Genomic DNA, 22251 nt, shown 5'->3' with positions numbered 1-22251 from the left:
GGAACTTCAGTGAAGGGCACAAATGGGGAGGTGATAACAAGTAGTGGTGATGTGAGAAGGAGATGGAGTGAGTACTTTGAAGGTTTGTTGAATGTGTTTGATGATAGAGTGGCAGATATAGGGTGTTTTGGTCGAGGTGGTGTGCAAAGTGAGAGGGTTAGGGAAAATGATTTGGTAAACAGAGAAGAGGTAGTGAAAGCTTTGCGGAAGATGAAAGCCGGCAAGGCAGCAGGTTTGGATGGTATTGCAGTGGAATTTATTAAAAAAGGGGGTGACTGTATTGTTGACTGGTTGGTAAGGTTATTTAATGTATGTATGACTCATGGTGAGGTGCCTGAGGATTGGCGGAATGGGTGCATAGTGCCATTGTACAAAGGCAAAGGGGATAAGAGTGAGTGCTCAAATTACAGAGGTATAAGTTTGTTGAGTATTCCTGGTAAATTATATGGGAGGATATTGATTGAGAGGGTGAAGGCATGTACAGAGCATCAGATTGGGGAAGAGCAGTGTGGTTTCAGAAGTGGTAGAGGATGTGTGGATCAGGTGTTTGCTTTGAAGAATGTATGTGAGAAATACTTAGAAAAGCAAATGGATTTGTATGTAGCATTTATGGATCTGGAGAAGGCATATGATAGAGTTGGTAGAGATGCTCTGTGGAAGGTATTAAGAATATATGGTGTGGGAGGCAAGTTTTTAGAAGCAGTGAAAAGTTTTTATCGAGGATGTAAGGCATGTGTACGTGTAGGAAGAGAGGAAAGTGATTGGTTCTCAGTGAATGTAGGTTTGCGGCAGGGGTGTGTGATGTCTCCATGGTTGTTTAATTTGTTTATGGATGGGGTTGTTAGGGAGATGAATGCAAGAGTTTTGGAACGAGGGGCAAGTATGAAGTCTGTTGGGGATGAGAGAGCTTGGGAAGTGAGTCAGTTGTTGTTCGCTGATGATACAGCGCTGGTGGCTGATTCATGTGAGAAACTGCAGAAGCTGGTGACTGAGTTTGGTAAAGTGTGTGAAAGAAGAAAGTTAAGAGTAAATGTGAATAAGAGCAAGGTTATTAGGTACAGTAGGGTTGAGGGTCAAGTCAATTGGGAGGTGAGTTTGAATGGAGAAAAACTGGTGGAAGTGAAGTGTTTTAGATATCTGGGAGTGGATCTGGCAGCGGATGGAACCATGGAAGCGGAAGTGGATCATAGGGTGGGGGAGGGGGCGAAAATTCTGGGAGCTTTGAAGAATGTGTCGAAGTCGAGAACATTATCTCGGAAAGCAAAAATGGGTATGTTTGAAGGAATAGTGGTTCCAACAATGTTGTATGGTTGCGCGACGTGGGCTATGGATAGAGTTGTGCGCAGGAGGATGGATGTGCTGGAAATGAGATGTTTGAGGACAATATGTGGTGTGAGGTGGTTTGATCGAGTAAGTAACGTAAGGGTAAGAGAGATGTGTGGAAATAAAAAGAGCGTGGTTGAGAGAGCAGAAAAGGGTGTTTTGAAATGGTTCAGGCACATGGAGAGAATGAGTGAGGAAAGATTGACCAAGAGAATATATGTGTCGGAGGTGGAGGGAACGAGGAGAAGAGGGAGACCAAATTGGAGGTGGAAAGATGGAGTGAAAAAGATTTTGTGTGATCGGGGCCTGAACATGCAGGAGGGTGAAAGGAGGGCAAGGAATAGAGTGAATTGGAGCGATGTGGTATACTGGGGTTGACGTGCTGTCAGTGGATTGAATCAAGGCATGTGAAGCGTCTGGGGTAAACCATGGAAAGCTGTGTAGGTATGCATATTTGCGTGTGTGGACGTATGTATATACATGTGTATGGGGGTGGGTTGGGCAATTTCTTTCATCTGTTTCCTTGCGCTACCTCGCAAACGTGGGAGACAGCGGCAAAAAAAAAAAAAAAGAAAATATATATATATATATATCCTTCTTTGATCCTTGATTCCTATTTCCTGCATTAGTGAGGTGGTGCCACGAACAGACGAAGAAAGGCCACATATGCTTACATCCATTCTTGATCTCTTACATGTAATGTATTGAAACTAGTGCTCCTATTCACATCCAGGCCCCACAGAGCTTTCTATGGGTTACCCCAGATATTTCATATGCCCTGGTTGCCATGATTCAGTTCACTGACAGCATGTTGACCCCAGTAAAGCACATCACTCCAAATCACTCTATCCCATGCATACCTTTCACTCTCTCACATTTTTAGGCTCCAATTGCTTACAGTCCATTTCATTTCACTCCATCCTTCCATCTCCAATTTGGTTTCCCAATTCTCCTTGTTCCCTCCACTTCTGACACATACAGTAAACCCTCGATTTAATGGACCCCAATATGACGGGTTTCTGGTTCAATGGACGGCAAATATCAATAATACATTAATTAATAATAATTCAAGAAATTTTAAAAAATGCAAAATTCTCAAACACCACACCTAGTACATCAAGCTATCGTGCAGTCAGGTTGTATACAGAATTGTGACTTTATTCATTATATAATTTTGTAATCCTTACAATTCAAAATGGCATCAGGTGATTGAGGAGTTAAAAGAAAGCATGTGAACTGTATATTGTATTACTCTGTATTGTATCAAAAAATGGCCCATAGGTTGCATTCAATTCAATGGACTTTCAGCGTTAACAGACACCCCCTCCCCCCACTGGTCTGTTAAATCCAGGGTTTATTGTATATCCTCTTTGTCAACCTTTCCTCAGTCATTTCCTCCATATGTCCTACCTGAGCTAAGTACCAATCTTGTCGATTAGCCCCTAGGGGTGGATGAAAAGTTAGTATGACTGTAGACCAACTGCCTTAACCAGTGATTTAATTCTATGTGCCTGATGTTGGGTGGCCCATGAATGCATTACATGAAGGAATGCTAACCGCCAAACCCTACATCCATAAGCTTACCTTGTGTAATTTACATCCTAAGCTAATCTAACCTAACACTATCCTAGCCTAACCTAAACCTAATATGGCTTCAATCCAATTACAGCCAACCATACAACAACTGACCTAAATGTATCCCAGCCTAACTTAAGCATATTCTAACTAAACCTTACCTACCCTACCAAAGCGTATCATATCCTTTCATAATCTAACTATTCTCTAGCATATATGGCTGTACTGAAATCTATTTTCATGTAATTTGATAATGAAAAAAGGGTGAAAATTATACATGCGACCATCATCACCTGCACACTGTACAAATGCATAAAAATAACACTTTGTGTTTCAAGTTGATTTTCAATTTCATGTACATCATCTAAGCAGAAAACCCTGTAGTCACATGCATAGTACAAAATTGGTAACACAGATGCTCTGGATGCTATTTCAGCCATTTAGTGTGTCTGCTGAAAACAATTGCACCTCAAAACAATGTTATACTAACTCCAATAATGACCAGTAAACACTCAAAACTCAAAAACCCTAGTCTCATGTGCTAATGCTCTATATGGCATAAAGTATATATTACACAACCTTTCTATCATAACCTTGATAAAATCAAATATAATCTCATCTAACCTACATGATATAATAATAAAAAGCCAATCCATCTACATCTGTTAGCTTAAACTTTTATTAGGTTAGGTTCTGTTTAAGTTAAATCAGTTCTCACTTTTTTTGGCCAAAAAGAAAGTTTGAAAACCAAATAATAATGCATATTATTGCAACTGTAAATGACTTTTTTCCCTTAATTCTATATGCATTTTCTTCATTCTACATTACCTAAAAAGAGATAAGTTTATAGTTTATAAGTGCCACTACATTTTGCAATTTTACAACTCGAGTACTTCGTGAGATCATTAATCTTTTACTTCTATTTGAATGCATTTTTGGAATGGCACTTCTACTTTTAGTTATGTACATTTTTGTTAATGCAAGAGTACTTTTACTTAATAAAAAGATCTGGTACTTTTGACACCTTTGGACCTTGGTTATGTGATGAATTGGGTGGAAAGGGTCTTCTCCTGTTGCAAAGAACTGAGAGCCAAGTATACCCAAGTGAGATTGTACTGGCAGTATATTCATTTTGTGGTGCAGGTGATGAATATCTGCGGTGGATAAGCACTGGTGATTGTTATGAATATCCTGTTCTACGTGATCTGCTGTTCTGTTTTGCTTGTCTTTGATAGGGTTGATGACCCAGCAAGTGAGGTGTAGTTTATGGTGGAATGAATGAGTTGTCTGTAGAAGATATTGGAGAATCTTTTAGCTTGTCTAAAAACGGTGCTGGTAAACAATCTCAGGGATTTTAGTTTCTTGTATCACATCTGTGTTGATATCTGTGGTTCTGGGATAAAATGTCAAGTAAGAGTAGTATAAGATATTAGTAAGTACATGCAAGGATTTAACAGGGTTTTATGTAGATTAAACTAAAAAAGAATGAAGAAACATGTTTTTCAACATTATACTTATGATTATCCAGCAGGCAGAATTTACATAATCATTCACCGAATTAAACTTTTACTTCATACTGATCACAATGCTGTTAATGATTATCATATAAACTTGGATTTCAACATAGGCAGTGGTAAGGAAATCTTATCAATAAGAGTAATGGTAAGAGAGAGATAAATGTCAATAATTACTTCATGCTAATAAAATGGATAATGAAGAAATGTATATCACTAATTCACACCACTCACCCAGATGCTTTAGTATTTATCATAACTTCACACTGTAGTGACCTTAAAGCAGCAAACTAATGATACCTTGTCAGAATGGTGAAAGAGTGAGTCTGATACATTCCTAAACTTAAAGATTTTCTTCTAAGCCACAGCAGATGTACCTGATGATGCCTAAACTTGATTTTATGAATAATAATTTCTTCTGTCAGATAGAAGTATAAAGAAAAAGCAATTCCTTGTTCTTAAAGCCTTCAAAGCAAGTTTGGTGCATGGTTATGAGAAAATCCCATTACAGTAATAAAAGAAAAAGCATACCAGCCTGCACATGAAAACTAGAATATCATTTCCCTTTGAAACCAAAGATATTTCTTTTTAAAATTACTTGACTCACTCTTCCATCATCCTACAAGAAACTGAAAAATCCTCACTTAATTCAAGGTCCACAGTAAAAGCAAAACTTATGACAGCTTTGCTGAAGAACCACAAGTGATCAACATGCACCACAATATTGTGAAAAAATGCTTATGAGTGACATGCAAGCAGAGAAAAAAATTATAATTATGTTTGTGACAGCATTCATGATACAAATCTAATAACTCCCAATGGGTAATGAAAATGTGAAGATATCTGAACTGGATTAAAAAAGTTTGTTCTATAAGGTTTCTTGATCATCATCATCTCAAAATTATCAAACTTACGGTGAGGCAAATATACAAACAGAGGGGGTAAAGAAATAAATCTATAATTCAAATAAATACACAAATTGCAATACACCACAGTGATGTACATATCTTAATCAATCAGTGCAACAACATAAGATGAAACACTTATCTATCAATAATGCTCCTTAAGTTTTGCTACTTCCATAAATTTCCATTACAATGCTTTTAATATAACTGATGATAATGCCTAAACACATTCCAAGTATAAGTAGATTAAGTCCACTGATCCTAGTTTTCAAGCATAAAACAACAGGAAATGACCACAGATATAATAGTCAGATATCTAAGATAGATATAATATTCATATATTAATACTCCTATTGTTTATATTTCTTCTGGGTTATTATTCTGTTTCCAGATATCTAGACATCTATCATCTTTAACTCCATTTCCATTTACATGGGCACATCTAAAACATACAGCCTTATTTCCTTCATACATATCTCTAACTCATACCTGGGTAGCGAAAGTAAAGACCAATCCTAGAAGAGCTTAAATGATAAGAGAAAATATTTTCAGTAGTATCTTCATCTGAAACCCCTTTCTCCCTAAACAATACAATCACAACATGTCCATCTCTTTCTTAGTCCACCTCTTCTTTCACATTCATTAAAGAAGTGTATCATATCCATACCACCTCCTCCATCTCTGTATCAGTACACTTTTATGGGCAAACATTGAAAATATAATTCTATAAATCTTATTCAAATATAATTTTCCTCTACCAATTTCATTGTTTTGCAAAATTCAAAATGCACACTGACCATGAGTCCACAAACCAGTCTGGGGTCAGATCCACATAGGTTCAAATCCTGGGCGTGGTAATCAGCCCAACCCAACCCAGGTGTTCCTCTTCCCCTAATGACTGGTTGGTAAAAGGGTCCCTGACATAGGATAGGGTGTGTTTGTGTTCATACATACTTGACAGAGTTGAGTCAAAAGTGGTCTGACTTATAAACTGTCCAAGGATGACTTTCAAACTTGACCCCTTTGCCCTATGCCACAATATTGGTTCTTTAGGTATTACTTTAGTTTTTGCTCTCAAAAGCTGCTGCTTGTGTGCCCACACCTCTAGCTAGACCACACAATACTTAGCACGCTGCTGCATCACATGGTTATTGTGTGGCCATCAGCAACACAAGGGTGGGCCATTTTGATACTAGCTCCTTTCCCTACATGGGGTATTCAGTGTTGTGAATGGAAATGGTGAAGAGCTTGTGGCTTGTGTGGTGAAAAAGACTGGTGATTGGAAACACCTGGTTTATGAAGACATGTTTATATATGTGAATAGGAGAGATGGTCAAAGGGCATTATTAGATTATATGTTAATTGATAGGTGTGTAGAGGAGAGACTTTTGGATGATAGTGTACTGAGAGGGACAGGTGGTGGGATGTCTGATCACTATCTTCCTGAGGCAAAGGTGAAGATTTGCAGAGGTTTTCAAAGAAGAAGAGAGAATGTCCAGGAAAAGAGAGTGGTGAGAGTAAGTGAGCTTGGGAAAGAAAATTGTGTGAAGAAATACCAGGAAAGATTGAGTTTAGAATGGCAAAAGGAGAGACCAAACGACATGAGGGGAGTAGGAGAAGAATGGGATGTGTTTAGGGAAGCAGTGATGGCATGCATAAGAGAGGCATGAGGCTTGAGAAAGGTGGGAGGTGGGCCGATTAGAAAGGGTAGATAGTGGTGAGATGAAATGGTAAAGTTGTTAGTGAAAGATAAAAGAGATTCATACAGACAATACTTTCAAGGAAGGAGTGCAAATGACCGGGAGATGTATGAGAGATAGCAGCAGGGGGTCAAAAGGAAGGTTCAAGAATTGTAAAAGAGGGCAAATAAGAGTTGGGGTGAGAGAGTATCATTAAACTTTAGAGAAAATAAAAAGATGTTTTGAAAGGAGGTAGATAACGTGCATAAGACAAAAGAACAAATAGGAACATCAGTGAAGGGGGCAAGGATGAAAGCGATAACAGGTGAGGAGGAGATGGAGTGATATTTTGAAGGTTTGTCGAATGTGTTTGATAACAGAGTGGCAGATGTAGGGTGTTTTGATTGGGGTGGTGTGTGAAGTGAGAGAGTCAGAGAGTGGTCTGGTGAAGAGAGTACAGGAAGTGAAAGCCATGCAGAAGATGAAATCCAGAATGGTGGCAGGTGTGGATGGTATTGCAGGTGAATCTTTTAAGAAAGGGGGTGACTGTGTTGTTGATTCGTTGGTAAGGATATTCAATGTATGTATTAATCATGGTGAAGTGCCTGAAGATGGAGTAATGCATGTATAGTGCCACTGTACAAAGGCAAAGGGGATAAAGGTGAGTGTTCAAAATACACAGGCACAAGTTTGTTGAGTATTCCTGGAAAATTGTATGGGAGGGTATTGATTGAGAGGGTGAAGGCATGTACAGAGCATCAGATTGGGGAGGAGCAGCGTCGTTTCAGAAATAGTAGAGGATGTGTGGTTTCAGAAGTGGTAGAGGATGCGTGGATTAGGTGTTTGCTTTGAACAATGTGTGTGAGAAATACTTAGAGAAACAGATGGATTTGCACGTGGCATTTATGGAATCAGAGAAGACATACGACAGTGTGGAGAGAGATGCTTTGTGGAAGGTCTTAAGAGTATATGGTGTGGGAGGTACGCTGCGAGAAGCAGTGAGAAGTTTTTATTAAGGGTGTAAGGCATGTGTATGAGTAGGAAGAGAGGAGAGTGACTGGTTCCTAGTAAAGGTCAGTCTGTGGCAGGGGTGAGTGATGTCACCATGGTTGTTTAATCTGTTTATGGATAGGGTGGTTAGGGAGATAAATGCTAGACTTTTGGTGAGAGGGGCGAGTATGCAGTCTGTGGGGGATGAGAGGGCCCGGTAAGTGAATAGTTGTTGTTCGCTGATGATACAGCTCTGGTGGCTGATTCAAGTGAGAAACTGCAAAGGTTAGTGACCGAGTTTGGAAAAGTGTGTGAAAGGAGAAAGTTGAGAGCAAACATGAATAACAGCAAGGTTCAGCAGGGTTGAGGGATAAATTAGTTGGGATGTGAGTTTGAATGGAGAAAACTTGGAGGAAGTGGAGCGCTTTAGATATCTGAGAGTGGACTTCACAGCAAATGGAACCATGGAAATCTTGGGGGGGCAAAAATGGGTATGTTTGAAGGAATAGTAGTTCCAACAATATCATATGGGTGGATGGCATAGGCGATAAATATGGCTGTACAGAGAAGGATAGATGTGTTGGAAATAAAATGTTTGAGAACAATATGTGGTCTGAGGTGGTTTTATTGAGTAAGCAATGAAAGGGTATGAGAAATGTGTGGTAATAATAAAAAGAGTGTGACTGAGAGAGCAGAAGAGAGTGTGTTGAAATGGTTTGGACATATGGAAAGAATGAGTGGGGATGGGTTGACAAAGAGGATATATGCATCAGAAGTGGAGGGAACAAGAAGTGGGAGACCAAACTGGAGGTGGAAGGATGGAGTGAAAAAGATTTTGAGCGATCGGGGCCTGAACATGCAGGAGGGTGAGAGGCGTGCAAGGAATAGAGTGAATTGTGTATACCAGGGTCGATGTGCTGTCAATGGACTGAACCAGGGCATGTGAAACATCTGGAATAAACCATGGAAAGGTCTGTTGGGCCTGGAAGTGGATATGGTGCTGTGGTTTTGGTGCATTAGACATGACAGCTAGAGATTGACTGTGAACAAATGTGGTCTATTTTTTGTTTTCCTTGTGCTACCTCACTGATGCTGAGGGTAGCGATGCTGTTTCCTGTGGGGCGGGATGATGCCAGGAATGGATGAAAGCAAGCATGTGAAATAGAAAAGAGAGGCATTTGGATGATACTTACAAGGAAGGAGTGCAAATGACTGGGAGATGTATAAAAGAAAGCAGAAGAAGGTCAAAAGGAAGGTGCAAGGGTTGAAAAAGAAGGCAAATAAAGAGTTGGGGAGAGAGAGCATCATTAAATTTAAGGGAGAATAAAAAGATGTTTTGGAAGTAGGTATATAACATGCATAAGATAAGAGAACAAATGGGAACATCAGTGAAGGGGGCAAAGGGGGGGAGCAGTAACAGGAAGTGATGAATTGAGATGTTGCAAGTATTTTGAAGGTTTGTTGAACATGTTTGATGATAGAGTGGTAGTTGTAGGGTGTTTTGGTCAGGGTGGTGTGTGAAGACAGAGGGTCAGGGAGAGTGGTTTGGTTAAGAGAGAAGAAGTGGTGAAAGCTTTGTGGAAGATGAAATCTGGTAAGGCAGCAGGTTAGGATGGTATTGAAGTAAAATATATTGAGAAAGGGGGTCACAGTGTTGTTGAGTGTTTGGTAAAGATACTCAATGTATGTATGGATCAGGGAGAAGTGCCTGAAGATTGGTGGAATGCATGCATAGTGCCACTATACAAAGGAGAAGGGGAGTGTTCAAACTACAGAGGCATAAGTTTGGTGAATATTCCTGAGAAATTATATGGGAAGGTATTGATTGAGAGTATCAGAGATGGGAAGAGCTGTGTGGTTTCAGAAGTGGCAGAGGATGTGTGGATCCAGTGTTTGCTTTGAAGAATGTGTGCAAGAAATACTTAGAAAAACAGATGGATTTGTATGTAGCATTTATGGACCTGGAGAAAGCATATGACAGGGTTGATAGATATGCTTTGTGGGAGGTAAGCTGCTTGAAGCAGTGAGAAGTCTTTATCATGGAGAGGGATTGGTCCCCTGTGAAGGTCAATATGCAGGAGGGCTGTGACATGTCCCCATGGTTGTTTAATTTGTTTATGGATGGGGTGATTAGGGAGGTAAGTGCTAGAGTTTTAGTGAGAGGGGAGAGTATGCAGTCTGTTGGGGATGAGATGGCCTGGGAAGTGAGTCAGTTGTTCGCCAATAATACAGCTCTGATGGCTAATTCGAGTGAGAAACTGCAGAGGTTGGTGAGTGAGTTTGGAAGTGTGTGAAAGGAGAAAGCAGAGAGTAAATGTGAATTAGAGCAAGGTTATTAGGTTTAGTAGGGTTGAGGGACAAGTTAATAGGGATATAAGTTTAAATGGAGAAAAATTGGAGTATGTGAAGTGTTTTAGATATCTGGAAGTGGACTTAGCAGCAAATGGACCCGTGGAAGTGAGTCACAGGGTGGGGAGGGGGCGAAGGTTCTAGGAGCAATGAAGAATGTGTGGAAAGAGAAAATGTTATCTCAGACAGCAAAAATAGGTGTTTGAAGGAATAGTAGTTCCAACAATTCTATATGGTTGTGAGGAATGGGCTATGGATAGAGTTGTACAGAGGAGGGTGAATGTGTTGGAAATTAAATGTTTGAGGACAATATGTGAGTTGGTTTGATCAAGTTAGTCATGAAAGGGTAAGAGAGATGTGTGGAGATAAAAAAAATGTGTGGTTAAGAGAGCAGAAGAGTGCGTGTTGAAGTGGTTAGGGCATATGGAGAGATTAGTGGGAAAGATTGACAAAGAGGATATATGCATCAGAGTTGGAGGTAACAAGGATAAGTTGGAGACCTAGTTGGAGGTGGAAGGATAGAGTGAAAAAGATTTTTAGTGATTGGGGCCTGAACATACAAGAGGGTGAGAGGCATGCAAGGAATAGAGTGAATTGGAATGATGTGGTATACCGTAGTCGACATGTTGTCAATGGACTGAACCAGGGCATGTAAAATGTCTGAAGTAAACCATGAAAAGGTCTGTGGGGCCTGGATGTGGATAGTGAGCTGTGGCCTTGGTGCATTACACATGACAGCATGAGACTGAGCGTGAACGAATGTGGCCTTTTTTGTCTGTTTTCCTGAGCTTCCTCGCTGAAGCAGGAGCAGCAAGTGTATACATGTGTATATATGTATAAGTCTGTGTATGTGTGTATATGAGTGGATGAGCCATTCTTCGTCTGTTGCCAGGCGCTACCTCACCGATGCAGGAGACGGAGATCAAGAATAATAATAATAATTATTATCATTATGTTTATTTTATTTTGCTTTGTCGCTGTCTCCCATGATAGTGAGGTAGCGCAAGGAAACAGACGAAAAAATGACCCAACCCACCCACATACACATGTATATACATACACGTCCACACACGCAAATATACATACCTATACATCTCAACGTATACATATATATACACACCCAGATATATACATATATACACATGTACACAATTCATACTGTCTGCCTTTATTCATACCCATCGCCACCTCGTCACACATAAAATAACAACCCCCTCCCCCTTCATGTGTGCGAGGTTTGAGAGGGTGAAGGCATGTACAGAGCATCAGATTGGGGAAGAGCAGTGTGGTTTCAGAAGTGGTAGAGGATGTGTGGATCAGGTGTTCGCTTTGAAGAATGTATGTGAGAAATACTTAGAAAAGCAAATGGATTTGTATGTAGCATTTATGGATCTGGAGAAGGCATATGATAGAGTTGATAGAGATGCTCTGTGGAAGGTATTAAGAATATATGGTGTGGGAGGCAAGTTGTTAGAAGCAGTGAAAAGTTTTTATCGAGGATGTAAGGCATGTGTACGTGTAGGAAGAGAGGAAAGTGATTGGTTCTCAGTGAATGTAGGTTTGCGGCAGGGGTGTGTGATGTCTCCATGGTTGTTTAATGTGTTTATGGATGGGGTTGTTAGGGAGGTGAATGCAAGAGTTTTGGAAAGAGGGGCAAGTATGAAGTCTGTTAGGGATGAGAGAGCTTGGGAAGTGAGTCAGTTGTTGTTCGCTGATGATACAGCGCTGGTGGCTGATTCATGTGAGAAACTGCAGAAGCTGGTGACTGAGTTTGGTAAAGTGTGTGAAAGAAGAAAGTTAAGAGTAAATGTGAACAAGAGCAAGGTTATTAGGTACAGTAGGGTTGAGGGTCAAGTCAATTGGGAGGTAAGTTTGAATGGAGAAAAACTGGAGAAAGTAAAGTGTTTTAGATATCTGGGAGTGGATCTGGCAGCGGATGGAACCATGGAAGCGGAAGTGGATCATAGGGTGGGGGAGGGGGCGAAAATTCTGGGAGCCTTGAAGAATGTGTCGAAGTCGAGAACATTATCTCGGAAAGCAAAAATGGGTATGTTTGAAGGAATAGTGGTTCCAACAATGTTCTATGGTTACGAGGTGTGGGTTATGGATAGAGTTGTGCGCAGGAGGATGGATGTGCTGGAAATGAGATGTTTGAGGACAATGTGTGGTGTGAGGTGGTTTGATCGAGTAAGTAACGTAAGGGTAAGAGAGATGTGTGGAAATAAAAAGAGCGTGGTTGAGAGAGCAGAAGAGGGTGTTTTGAAATGGTTTGGGCACATGGAGAGAATGAGTGAGGAAAGAATGACCAAGAGGATATATGTGTCGGAGGTGGAGGGAACGAGGAGAAGAGGGAGACCAAATTGGAGGTGGAAAGATGGAGTGAAAAAGATTTTGTGTGATCGGGGCCTGAACATGCAGGAGGGTGAAAGGAGGGCAAGGAATAGAGTGAATTGGAGCGATGTGGTATACCGGGGTTGACGTGCTGTCAGTGGATTGAATCAGGGCATGTGAAGCGTCTGGGGTAAACCATGGAAAGCTGTGTAGGTATGTATATTTGCGTGTGTGGACGTATGTATATACATGTGTATGGGGGTGGGTTGGGCCATTTCGTTCGACTGTTTCCTTGCGCTACCTCGCAAACGCGGGAGACAGCGGCAAAAAAAAAAAATATATATATATATATATATATATATAAAAGAATACTTCCCACATATTCCCTGCGTGTCATAGAAGGCGACTAAAAGGGAAGGGAGTGGGGGTCTGGAAATCCTCCCCTCTCGTTTTTTATTTTCCAAAAGAAGGAACAGAGAAGGGGGCCAAGTTAGGATATTCTCTCAAAGGCTCAGTCCTCTGTTCTTAATGCTACCTCGCTAATGTGAGGAATGGCAAAATGTATGAAAAAAAAAAATATGATTATCATTTCATTTGTTTGTCAATCATTACTTCAGTTGCACACAAACAGCAATGATGGGGTCAATGCAGTGATTACCTCTTCTTTCAAGACTTTTAACAGGTTTACAATTCATGAAGCCTATTACTCAGAAGCAAGGGGGGAGAAGAATATCAAGAGACTCCTGAGAGAAGTATGTTTCGGATTTTCAGTATGGGTGTGCCAAATCTTGGAAGTTTAAATTCAGTTTGGGAGTAAAAGTTTCTTAGGTTCAAATCAAATCAAAGAGTGCTCCTAACATCAGTGAATCAATATGATTTCTTTCCTCAAATTGCTCCTTTCAAGAAGACCTAATTTGTAAGGGATAATATGGATAACAGTTTGAATTGAACAGCTGCAATAAGTTGGCATATAAAAGTGCAGCTTGCCAAAGAGGCATAAAATTTTCATTCATAATACAATCAAAAGGCAAAACACTTTGGCAGTCAAACATCTAAATTCTACTATGTTTCTTGAATAATCTACTCTAATATGGTTCATTACTGTTACTAATATTACTTTGGGGATAATCTAAGACCTCTAGCACTGTCTGCACCAGGAATGGCTTGTATGGACCTAGTTACAGGAGTGTATCAAAACCAATCAGTTAAAACCAGATCTAATAAGAGGAGCCTAAGATGAAAGTAAAGAAGACACAAGAGATGAAAGTGTTTGGGGATGTTACAAAAAGCAAGATCAAGGAGCAAGATGAGTGGGTATCTCAACTAGAGACAGAGTTAAGAAAACTGAGGAATCATTTCAAGGATCATAAAAGAGGTCAGATACTAAAGAGGAACAGAAAAACAGATTAGTGGAATGGATTCCTGAGATACAAAACCTGAGGAAAAAATAAAGCCATTGAAATGCAGAAATAGTCTGATAAGTCTTCTCTGAATGTATGAGGGGGTGTGTAGTCAGAGGAAAGGACTCACATGCATTCTAAATCTCTTGATAACATTGGGCAGGAAAGAAAAGGTGTATTACTGGCAGCCACTCACACAAAGGAAAGGACAAAACCATATACAGAACCTACTGAATTAATAGCAACAGCTGTTCAGGTAAAGAAAAGACATTGACAACAGTAGATGGCATGAAATTAGAGAAGAAGCAGTATTCGCAGTGGATCAACACAGCATGAAGACTGATAGAGAGGAACATAGACCCAGGGTGATACAAACAAGAGGCACACAGGATATCAAATGAATCAGTTGAAAGAATAATATGCACCGTTAAAGGTAAAGCAATCAAGGAAGTATATTTGCTAGCTGATGGAAGATTTAGAAAAGTACCGAGTAAGGAGGATTTGTACTTGCTAGCCAAATGAGAGATTACAGAGAAATTACAGACAGATGTTGACACTTCCACACTGAGGGATCTAGATGTAAAGTATATGGCACTAAAATCAGAAAGGAGGCTGACAGACATATAGTACTGATTATTTTTGGCCTGGAAGATCATACACAAGATAATGATGAATGGGGAAAAAAGGAAAAAATTCTATTAAAATATTGCTGGAGGCTATGTTACTGCCAGATACAATTTTCATGATAAGGGAGATGAAAATAATTGGTGTTTATAACTAAGATATAAAGTATGGAGGCTATGTTACTGCCAGATACAATTTTCATGAAAAGGGAGATGAAAATAATTGGTGTTTATAACTAAGATATAAAGTATAACTTGGAGTCATCAATTCAGGAAGTATCAACCCACTTACATTCCTGACTGTTTTGACCACTCTCCTAATACTCTGGCTCTCTTTTTCACCTCTAAACCTTCACAGTATAGCAATCTCTCTTACAACTAGGTTATCTGATCACACCCTCATAAATGCATTTGCTTTAATGGTACCTCCCCTCAAGCAGCCCCTTCTAAATTTAAATATCGGCATTGCAACAAAGCTGACTGGAATGAAAATGAAAATTCCTTTCTGACTCCCCTTGGGTAAATTCCTGTCTTTTAAGTGGTGATGCTTCTGTCACCAGAGGCCCATATTAGAAGTTAGGGAGACAAACTGTCTCCTAGCAAATATCAGAACAGCTTTCAAGTATTTATTTATATTTATTTATTTTGCTTTGTCGCTGTCTCCCGTGTTTGCGAGGTAGCGCAAGGAAACAGACGAAAGAAATGGCCCAACCCACCCCCATACACATGTATATACATACACGTCCACACACGCAAATATACATACCTATACATCTCAATGTACACATATATATACACACACAGACACATACCTATATACCCATGCACACAATTCACACTGTCTGCCTTTATTCATTCCCATCGCCATCTCGCCACACAAGGAATAACATCCCCCTCCCCCCTCATGTGTGCGAGGTAGTGCTAGGAAAAGACAACAGAGGCCTCATTCGTTCACACTCTAGCTGTCATGCGATAATGCCCGAAACCACAGCTCCCTTTCCACATCCAGGCCCCACACAACTTTCCATGGTTTACCCCAGATGCTTCACATGCCCTGATTCAATCCACGGACAGCATGTCAACCCCAGTATACCACATCGATCCAATTCACTCTATTCCTTGCCCGCCTTTCACCCTCCTGCATGTTCAGGCCCCGATCACTCAAAATCTTTTTCACTCCATCTTTCCACCTCCAATTTGGTCTCCCACTTCTCCTCGTTCCCTCCACCTCCGACACATATATCCTCTTGGTCAATCTTTCCTCACTCATTCTCTTCATGTGCCCAAACCATTTCAAAACACCCTCTTCTGCTCTATCAACCACACTCTTTTTATTTCCACACATCTCTCTTACCCTTACATTACTTACTCAATCAAACCACCTCACACCACACAGTGTCCTCAAACATCTCATTTCCAGCACATCCACCTTCCTGCGCACAACTCTATCCATAACCCACGCCTCCCAACCATACAACATTGTATATGAATATGGATAAGAAAATATCTAGCAAGCTATTCATATCCTACATAAAGACAAAATTAGAATATGCTTCTCAGTTTGGTCACTGCACCCAGGGAAGCACAGAGAGCCCAGAAAAAAGGTTAATAGGAGGGCAACATAGATGGTACCAGAATTAAGAGAGCTAAGTTACAGGGAAAGGCTGAGACTTTAAATTACCCGTCTTCAAAGAGAGAAGAGGCGTGACCTGATCACAACCAATATGTTTTTTAAAAGAGATTGAAATTGAAGACGAGAACAGTTCTTTGAAAGATGGAAGGATGGAGGAACCATATGACATAACATAAAATCAAGTTTAAAATTCATTAATAATGATGTAAAGATATACTTTTATAGTATAAGAGTGGTGGATGAATGGAACAGAATCACTGATGACATGGTCAATGCAGACAGCATACATAAATTTATGGTTACACGATATAAATGGGAAGCTAATTACATTTCTCTGTATTACTTGATCTCCAGATTAGGGTACTTGTAATGCATCACTTTTCTTATATATTTATCATATCACCTGTTTTCTTTGTTTTGCTTTGTCTTCACTCTACTGCATACATTATTCCCTTACTAATTCATTTATTCAATCATGTAACAAGATGTCTTTATAATAATGAATATTTACTCTGTGGTTCTTATTTACACTTACAGTTCAACATTAATGGGGCCTTTATTCCACCAACAGATAACTTCTTTTGTTGTTATGCATCATGAAGACTGAGTCAACTTCCTGTTATCATCTCACTTCCTTTTCTGTTTCTGTAACTTGTGTCTTATTCTCATACTCACTTCCTTGTATGAATCATTAAAGCTGCATTTGTATATTGCTTTCTACAGACTCTACTGCATTTATCTTTTACTTGACACTTTAACTTGCTTGATCACCACATAATACTTAGTTTTTATATCATTCGGTATTCACTTTATGGTTCTAATTTCTACTTATCAACACTTAACTTGTCTGATAACCACATATCACTTAGTAATCATATCATTCAATATTCACTCTATGGTTCTGTTTTCTATTTATCATTTTCGATTAACATTCATCTTTTTTCCACTAGCTGGTAGCTTCTTTTGTTGTTACAATATACAATGATCAAGCAGACTGAGTCTACTCCTTGCTATCATTAAACTTTTTATTTTGTACCTGTAACTTAATTCTTTGTCTCATACTTACTTCCTTATATAAATCATTGTTAACTGTGCCTATATCAACAACTCCATCACTATATTTAGGCATCAATGTTGTATCCAACCATCTGTTTATGATAAATGGATCATAACATTGCATCTCTATGCTAAGCTTAATCCTTTATATTATAACAATTTTATATACTACAGGTTTTGTATTCTTTATGTTTTCTGTGGGAGCTTACTACTGATTATTTCATTATTACATTCCTTGATCTCACAATCCCTCCACATTTACTACTTAAGTTGCAGTATAATGATAGTGTACATAGATCTACTAGGTGACCTAAACCTTTATTTACAAATGACTTTAAACTTCAGAGGATGCCATCTCATAAACAGTGCATTTTCAAAAAACATAACTACAGTACTGTGTTTTGTGAAGACTGCCCATAATTACCAACATTCAAGCACAACATAACCATTAAACATCTCCCCACTGGTTTTCTTAAAAATAATTTTTGGAAATGAATCATTAAATACTTCCAATTAGTTAAGGTTTTGGGAATTCCTGCCTATCATTTCATAATCAACTTCAAAGTATTGTTGGGTAATCTGATTCCAGTATTCAATAATTTGTGGCTGGCTTATCTGGGATACTTGGGTGTCCAGTTTTATATCTACCAGAACACTGCAAGTTTATTATCAATATGGTATATCAAAAGAAATTATGCAGTGTTTGAGTGAACTGTGGAAGTATTAATTTGTACAATATACTAGCATATATCATGGAAGGTGAAAGAATATGCAAGATGAAATTAAATTTCTTTTCTTGATACAATGGGTGGTTCAGACAAGTAAGCTTTCCTTCAAACTTTGTTTCATGCAGAAGAAATAATTTACTGCTTTTGGAAGTCTTCATGGTAGTGGTCATGATGGCACATGCACCTCACCATGATGAAGCAGGACGGTTGCTATAATCAACAATAATGTTAGGTTATATGGACAAGACAGCAGAATTGTACAGCAAGTAACATACATAGCAAACGGTAATTACATACAATGCTTTTACAGGCAGACATGGCATAATACGAATGGGTTTTGAAAATGTTGAATGTGGCATTTCCAGAAAGCTAGGGTTAAAAAGATGAATATTACGATTTGAAGACAATGGAACTGGATGGACATATGGGAGGGGATCCAACTTGCAGGAGAGAGAAAAAGCTGTATAACAAAAGACTATGACTATACTAAAGTTTAAACTGCTCTACTAATGACGAGTTAGGAGAGATCCTGAAACCCAAGAAGTGTTCCCATATATATATATATATATATATATATATATATATATATATATATATATATATATATATATATATATATATATATATATAAGAAACTACAGATATGCAGTAAGGATAATGTAAGAAAAACAAGGAGGGAGGAGGGAGGTAGCTGTTTACTCTGACACTTACTTCCATCACTGACCGGGATCTTGTCGCCTGTGGGGAGGGATGGACATTAGAAATAATCATGTTCTTTAATGAGGACCTATCCTGCTTAGCAACATTGTAGTAACAACTAATTAAAGTTTTTAGGTATATTCATGATACTGTACACTGACTCTTACTTTTTTCACTGTACATCTGGGTTATTAATTCACTTTGTTTGAAATGACACCCTTCACATTATGATAATTACTAAGTGCACTTCAAAGGTGAATAAGGATGCATTATTCTGGAATTCTATGAGGTGAAGGAAACCTGACACTGTAAAGTTGTGTAGCTATGATGTACTATATGAGGTAACTGGCAATGAATGCTACCTCACTAATGCACTACAGTATAGGACATTGCCCATGGTAATCCTGGCTGTATGGCCACCAACGACTGTCTGCTGGGGTGCCACCTATGTAACATCCACTACACACATGCCTACTCCCTGCTGTTCTGGAGTTATCAAATATGGCTATGTGGTGGTCAGGCATGTATGACTGTGGCAAGACATGAAGCAAGATATGAAATCACCTCAACATGGTTACCCAGTACCCCCTCTCCTACTAACTACCTACTTTATGCTGCTACAGTTCTGCCATTGGCCTGTGCATGAAGTCTGCAACAGGACAGTAGCAAATTAGCAGGTGGATGGTGAATGGTAAGAGGGTGAATGGAATAATTCTGAGCTTTAAAGGGATGTGACAGCCGCATCCCAGCAGCTCCAGTCTGGCCTAAACTACACACATGTTGATCCACACCTGAAGTCACCAGCAAGACAAAGCTTAAGACAGCTAACACCGTTACCTTTGATTTGCATATCTCACAGTGCATAATACATCTAAATATGATGCTCTCCTCTGATGCAAACCAACAGATATCATTTCAATATTCATGGAACATCTGAAGGCAGTCACATCAACAGTCAAGTTTACCACAGTCAAGTTTACACACAACGTCAAAGATATATCTGTAAGTATTTTGGAACTACAACTCCTACAATCAGTAACCAAGACTTAAACCCACACCATAAAAACACCACCAATGTAGGCATTCAGTAAAGCCTGGCATTTCCCTTTCACCCCATCATTTAACACTTATGGGGACAATGCCAGATCAATGTCTCCTTACCTTCTACTAGCACTGGCACTGTTTTTATGGTACAAGCTCTAGTATCTCCCTACAGGGAAGCACAGACAGGCGGGCAGCATGTGGAGGGCCCCACCAACCAGTACAATAAATTGAAGATTAGTTAATGGAGGTTGCCATGGTGGAGACCCAACTAGAGTCTTAAACACTAAACCACCACAATCCATCAACCCGCCCACTGGCCACCCGCCGACTTCCACTACCAAGTAACACTAATTCATAAACTATTAAAACTTGCAAGACAAATATTGGCCACATTCCCAGAAGGTAGAGCATTTAGAATTGCAACAAAATCTTAATCATTATCATATATGCTTCAATAGTATTGGAAAACAAGTGCATCATTTCTATCTTTATACAAATTAGCAAAATTTAGAATGGTGACACAACAAAGATCCAATATAAATATTGTTAAAATCAGAATCTGATGTCTCATTATAATGATTCTTCCTATAATTTCATGGTCTTGTGTGCAGAAAGATATTCAAAAAATTTCATAATACACTGGTCTAATTCTTAAATAATGTGGCTTAATGCTCTGCACTCTTTGATTTACAATAAATAATTCAGTAACCTGTGGACCTGGTAATTAATTGAAAGTTGTGCTGAAAGCATTTTATGTGTCAGCTAAGTATTCATACTTAGGCATACTCCTTCTGCTTCAGATTATTATGGCAAACTGATCCTTACTACTACATGTAGCAGTGTGCTGCATAATATTCAAAGAAATCTAAGCACTGCACCTTAAAGGAAAACAGCCAAAAGCTCGCTTATTCAAGATACCATTACACTAAAAGTCAAGCTACAAGATTTTTATTTACTTAAAATAGATTTTTGATTAGAAGTTGCACTGGACTTATCCAAAAAGTAATTACTGTACCTACTTTTAATGCTTTCAGAAGACTCGCAAGGAATAAAATTATAAAAGTAGAAAGTGGGATATTGTGAAAGAATGTGAAAGAAGCAACTATGGTACCTCTGGAGTTGTTAAGAAGACGCTTTGGAAGTTCGGGAGGGGTGTAAGTAACTTGGTAGAGTTCTGTTTCAATATCTGACTTATCTGAAACAAACACACCGAAAAAATACGCGTAACTAACAGTCACACAGTAGTAAAAGAATAAATAAAAATAAATAATAAAGAAATAAATAAAAATTAATGAAAAAGAAAGAAAAAAGCCAGAAAGGAATTGATTAAGTGTTAAAAAGACTCTAGCTCATCCTATGTGTTTCAGGATAGATAGGAAATGTAATGTCCACAAGGTATTATAAGACCTTCCAGTAACAAAACCTCATTTGAAACAATGAAAGGATTGTTTCTGACAGGTATACCCATGAAAACCAAACATTCTTATATGTTTTATTTTTTTGCGCATGGGGGTGACAATCACAGGAAATTTCTTTTTGAAATCGATAATTTCTGTTTAAGAATGCCGTTATGTAGCTCTCTCATTCACAATGTCCTGTAGGATCCATTAAGCAAGTCATTGTCACTAACAACAATACACCTGAAAGAGAAAGAAAGGACAGGAAGAGGGACTTTGTCGTGATAGCATATCTTTTCAGGGGAAGTAAACCTTTCATGGATTGAGAAGCTCTCTCCACTTCAGTATATTTTCAAGAATAAGTGCTGAAATCTGAATGACTGGTTGGAAAGTAAGTGTAGATGACTAAGGATAAAAGACCATCTAGCCCTTGCATATACTTGATGGATTGTGCATCCCATCTCACAAACCAAATGCAAAACAAATCATCAATTCACACATCTCTTACTGAAAGGTGCCTTTACTTATTATATTCAAGATGTTACTAAGAGAGATTGATAACTGAGTTACTGACTTTGGGAAATAGAGAAAATTGGATGCTATAAATGATCTTTTGAAACAGCAATTTTTGTGGGGAGAAAGCATTCTTGATCTGTCAGAACATGTAAAGGCCATCTGGGAGAACATGGGGATGAAATACAAAAAAAATCAAATCTATACAGCTCTTATGAAAAAATTATATGAATAGGGTCTCCAAAGTCAATGTTAGGTTTCAGCCACCAAGAACATCCTTGTCTGGTGAACAAAGCAAGATTTCAGTTACCCACCATTTTCCTTTCCTCATAAATCGGTGCATTAATGCCTGTCAATCAGTCAGAAATACAATCCTTTAGAGTTTTATCAGTATGTACAAGATGCAGTCATGACATTAAACACATACACACACACACACACACACACACACACACGAAATATCATGTTTAGCTCCATCCATTAAAGAAATTT

The 22251-nt window shown here is 38.9% G+C and overlaps 1 protein-coding gene across 48 annotated transcripts in view; it reads right to left on the bottom strand.

The window, feature by feature from the left end:
• The window catches only part of slo (calcium-activated potassium channel slo), a 1069848-nt gene that overhangs the window by 295227 nt on the left and 752370 nt on the right, over positions 1-22251 (bottom strand). For 23 of the 48 annotated variants that reach the window (XM_071687050.1, XM_071687052.1, XM_071687045.1 and 20 more), the window contains 2 exons: positions 20961-21044; positions 18818-18844 (listed from right to left, as the gene is read on the bottom strand). The exons of 14 other annotated variants lie outside the window; for them this stretch is intronic. In XM_071687050.1, the coding sequence (XP_071543151.1) occupies positions 18818-18844; positions 20961-21044 (111 nt within the window). The remainder of the gene's footprint in view (positions 1-18817; positions 18845-20960; positions 21045-22251) is intronic. 11 more of the 48 variants (XM_071687065.1, XM_071687094.1, XM_071687093.1 and 8 more) reach the window with 1 other exon arrangement.

This window comes from Panulirus ornatus, chromosome 43, assembly GCF_036320965.1.
Source record: "Panulirus ornatus isolate Po-2019 chromosome 43, ASM3632096v1, whole genome shotgun sequence".
Classification (NCBI taxonomy): domain Eukaryota; kingdom Metazoa; phylum Arthropoda; class Malacostraca; order Decapoda; family Palinuridae; genus Panulirus; species Panulirus ornatus.
This window is presented reverse-complemented; position numbering and strand designations above follow the sequence as displayed.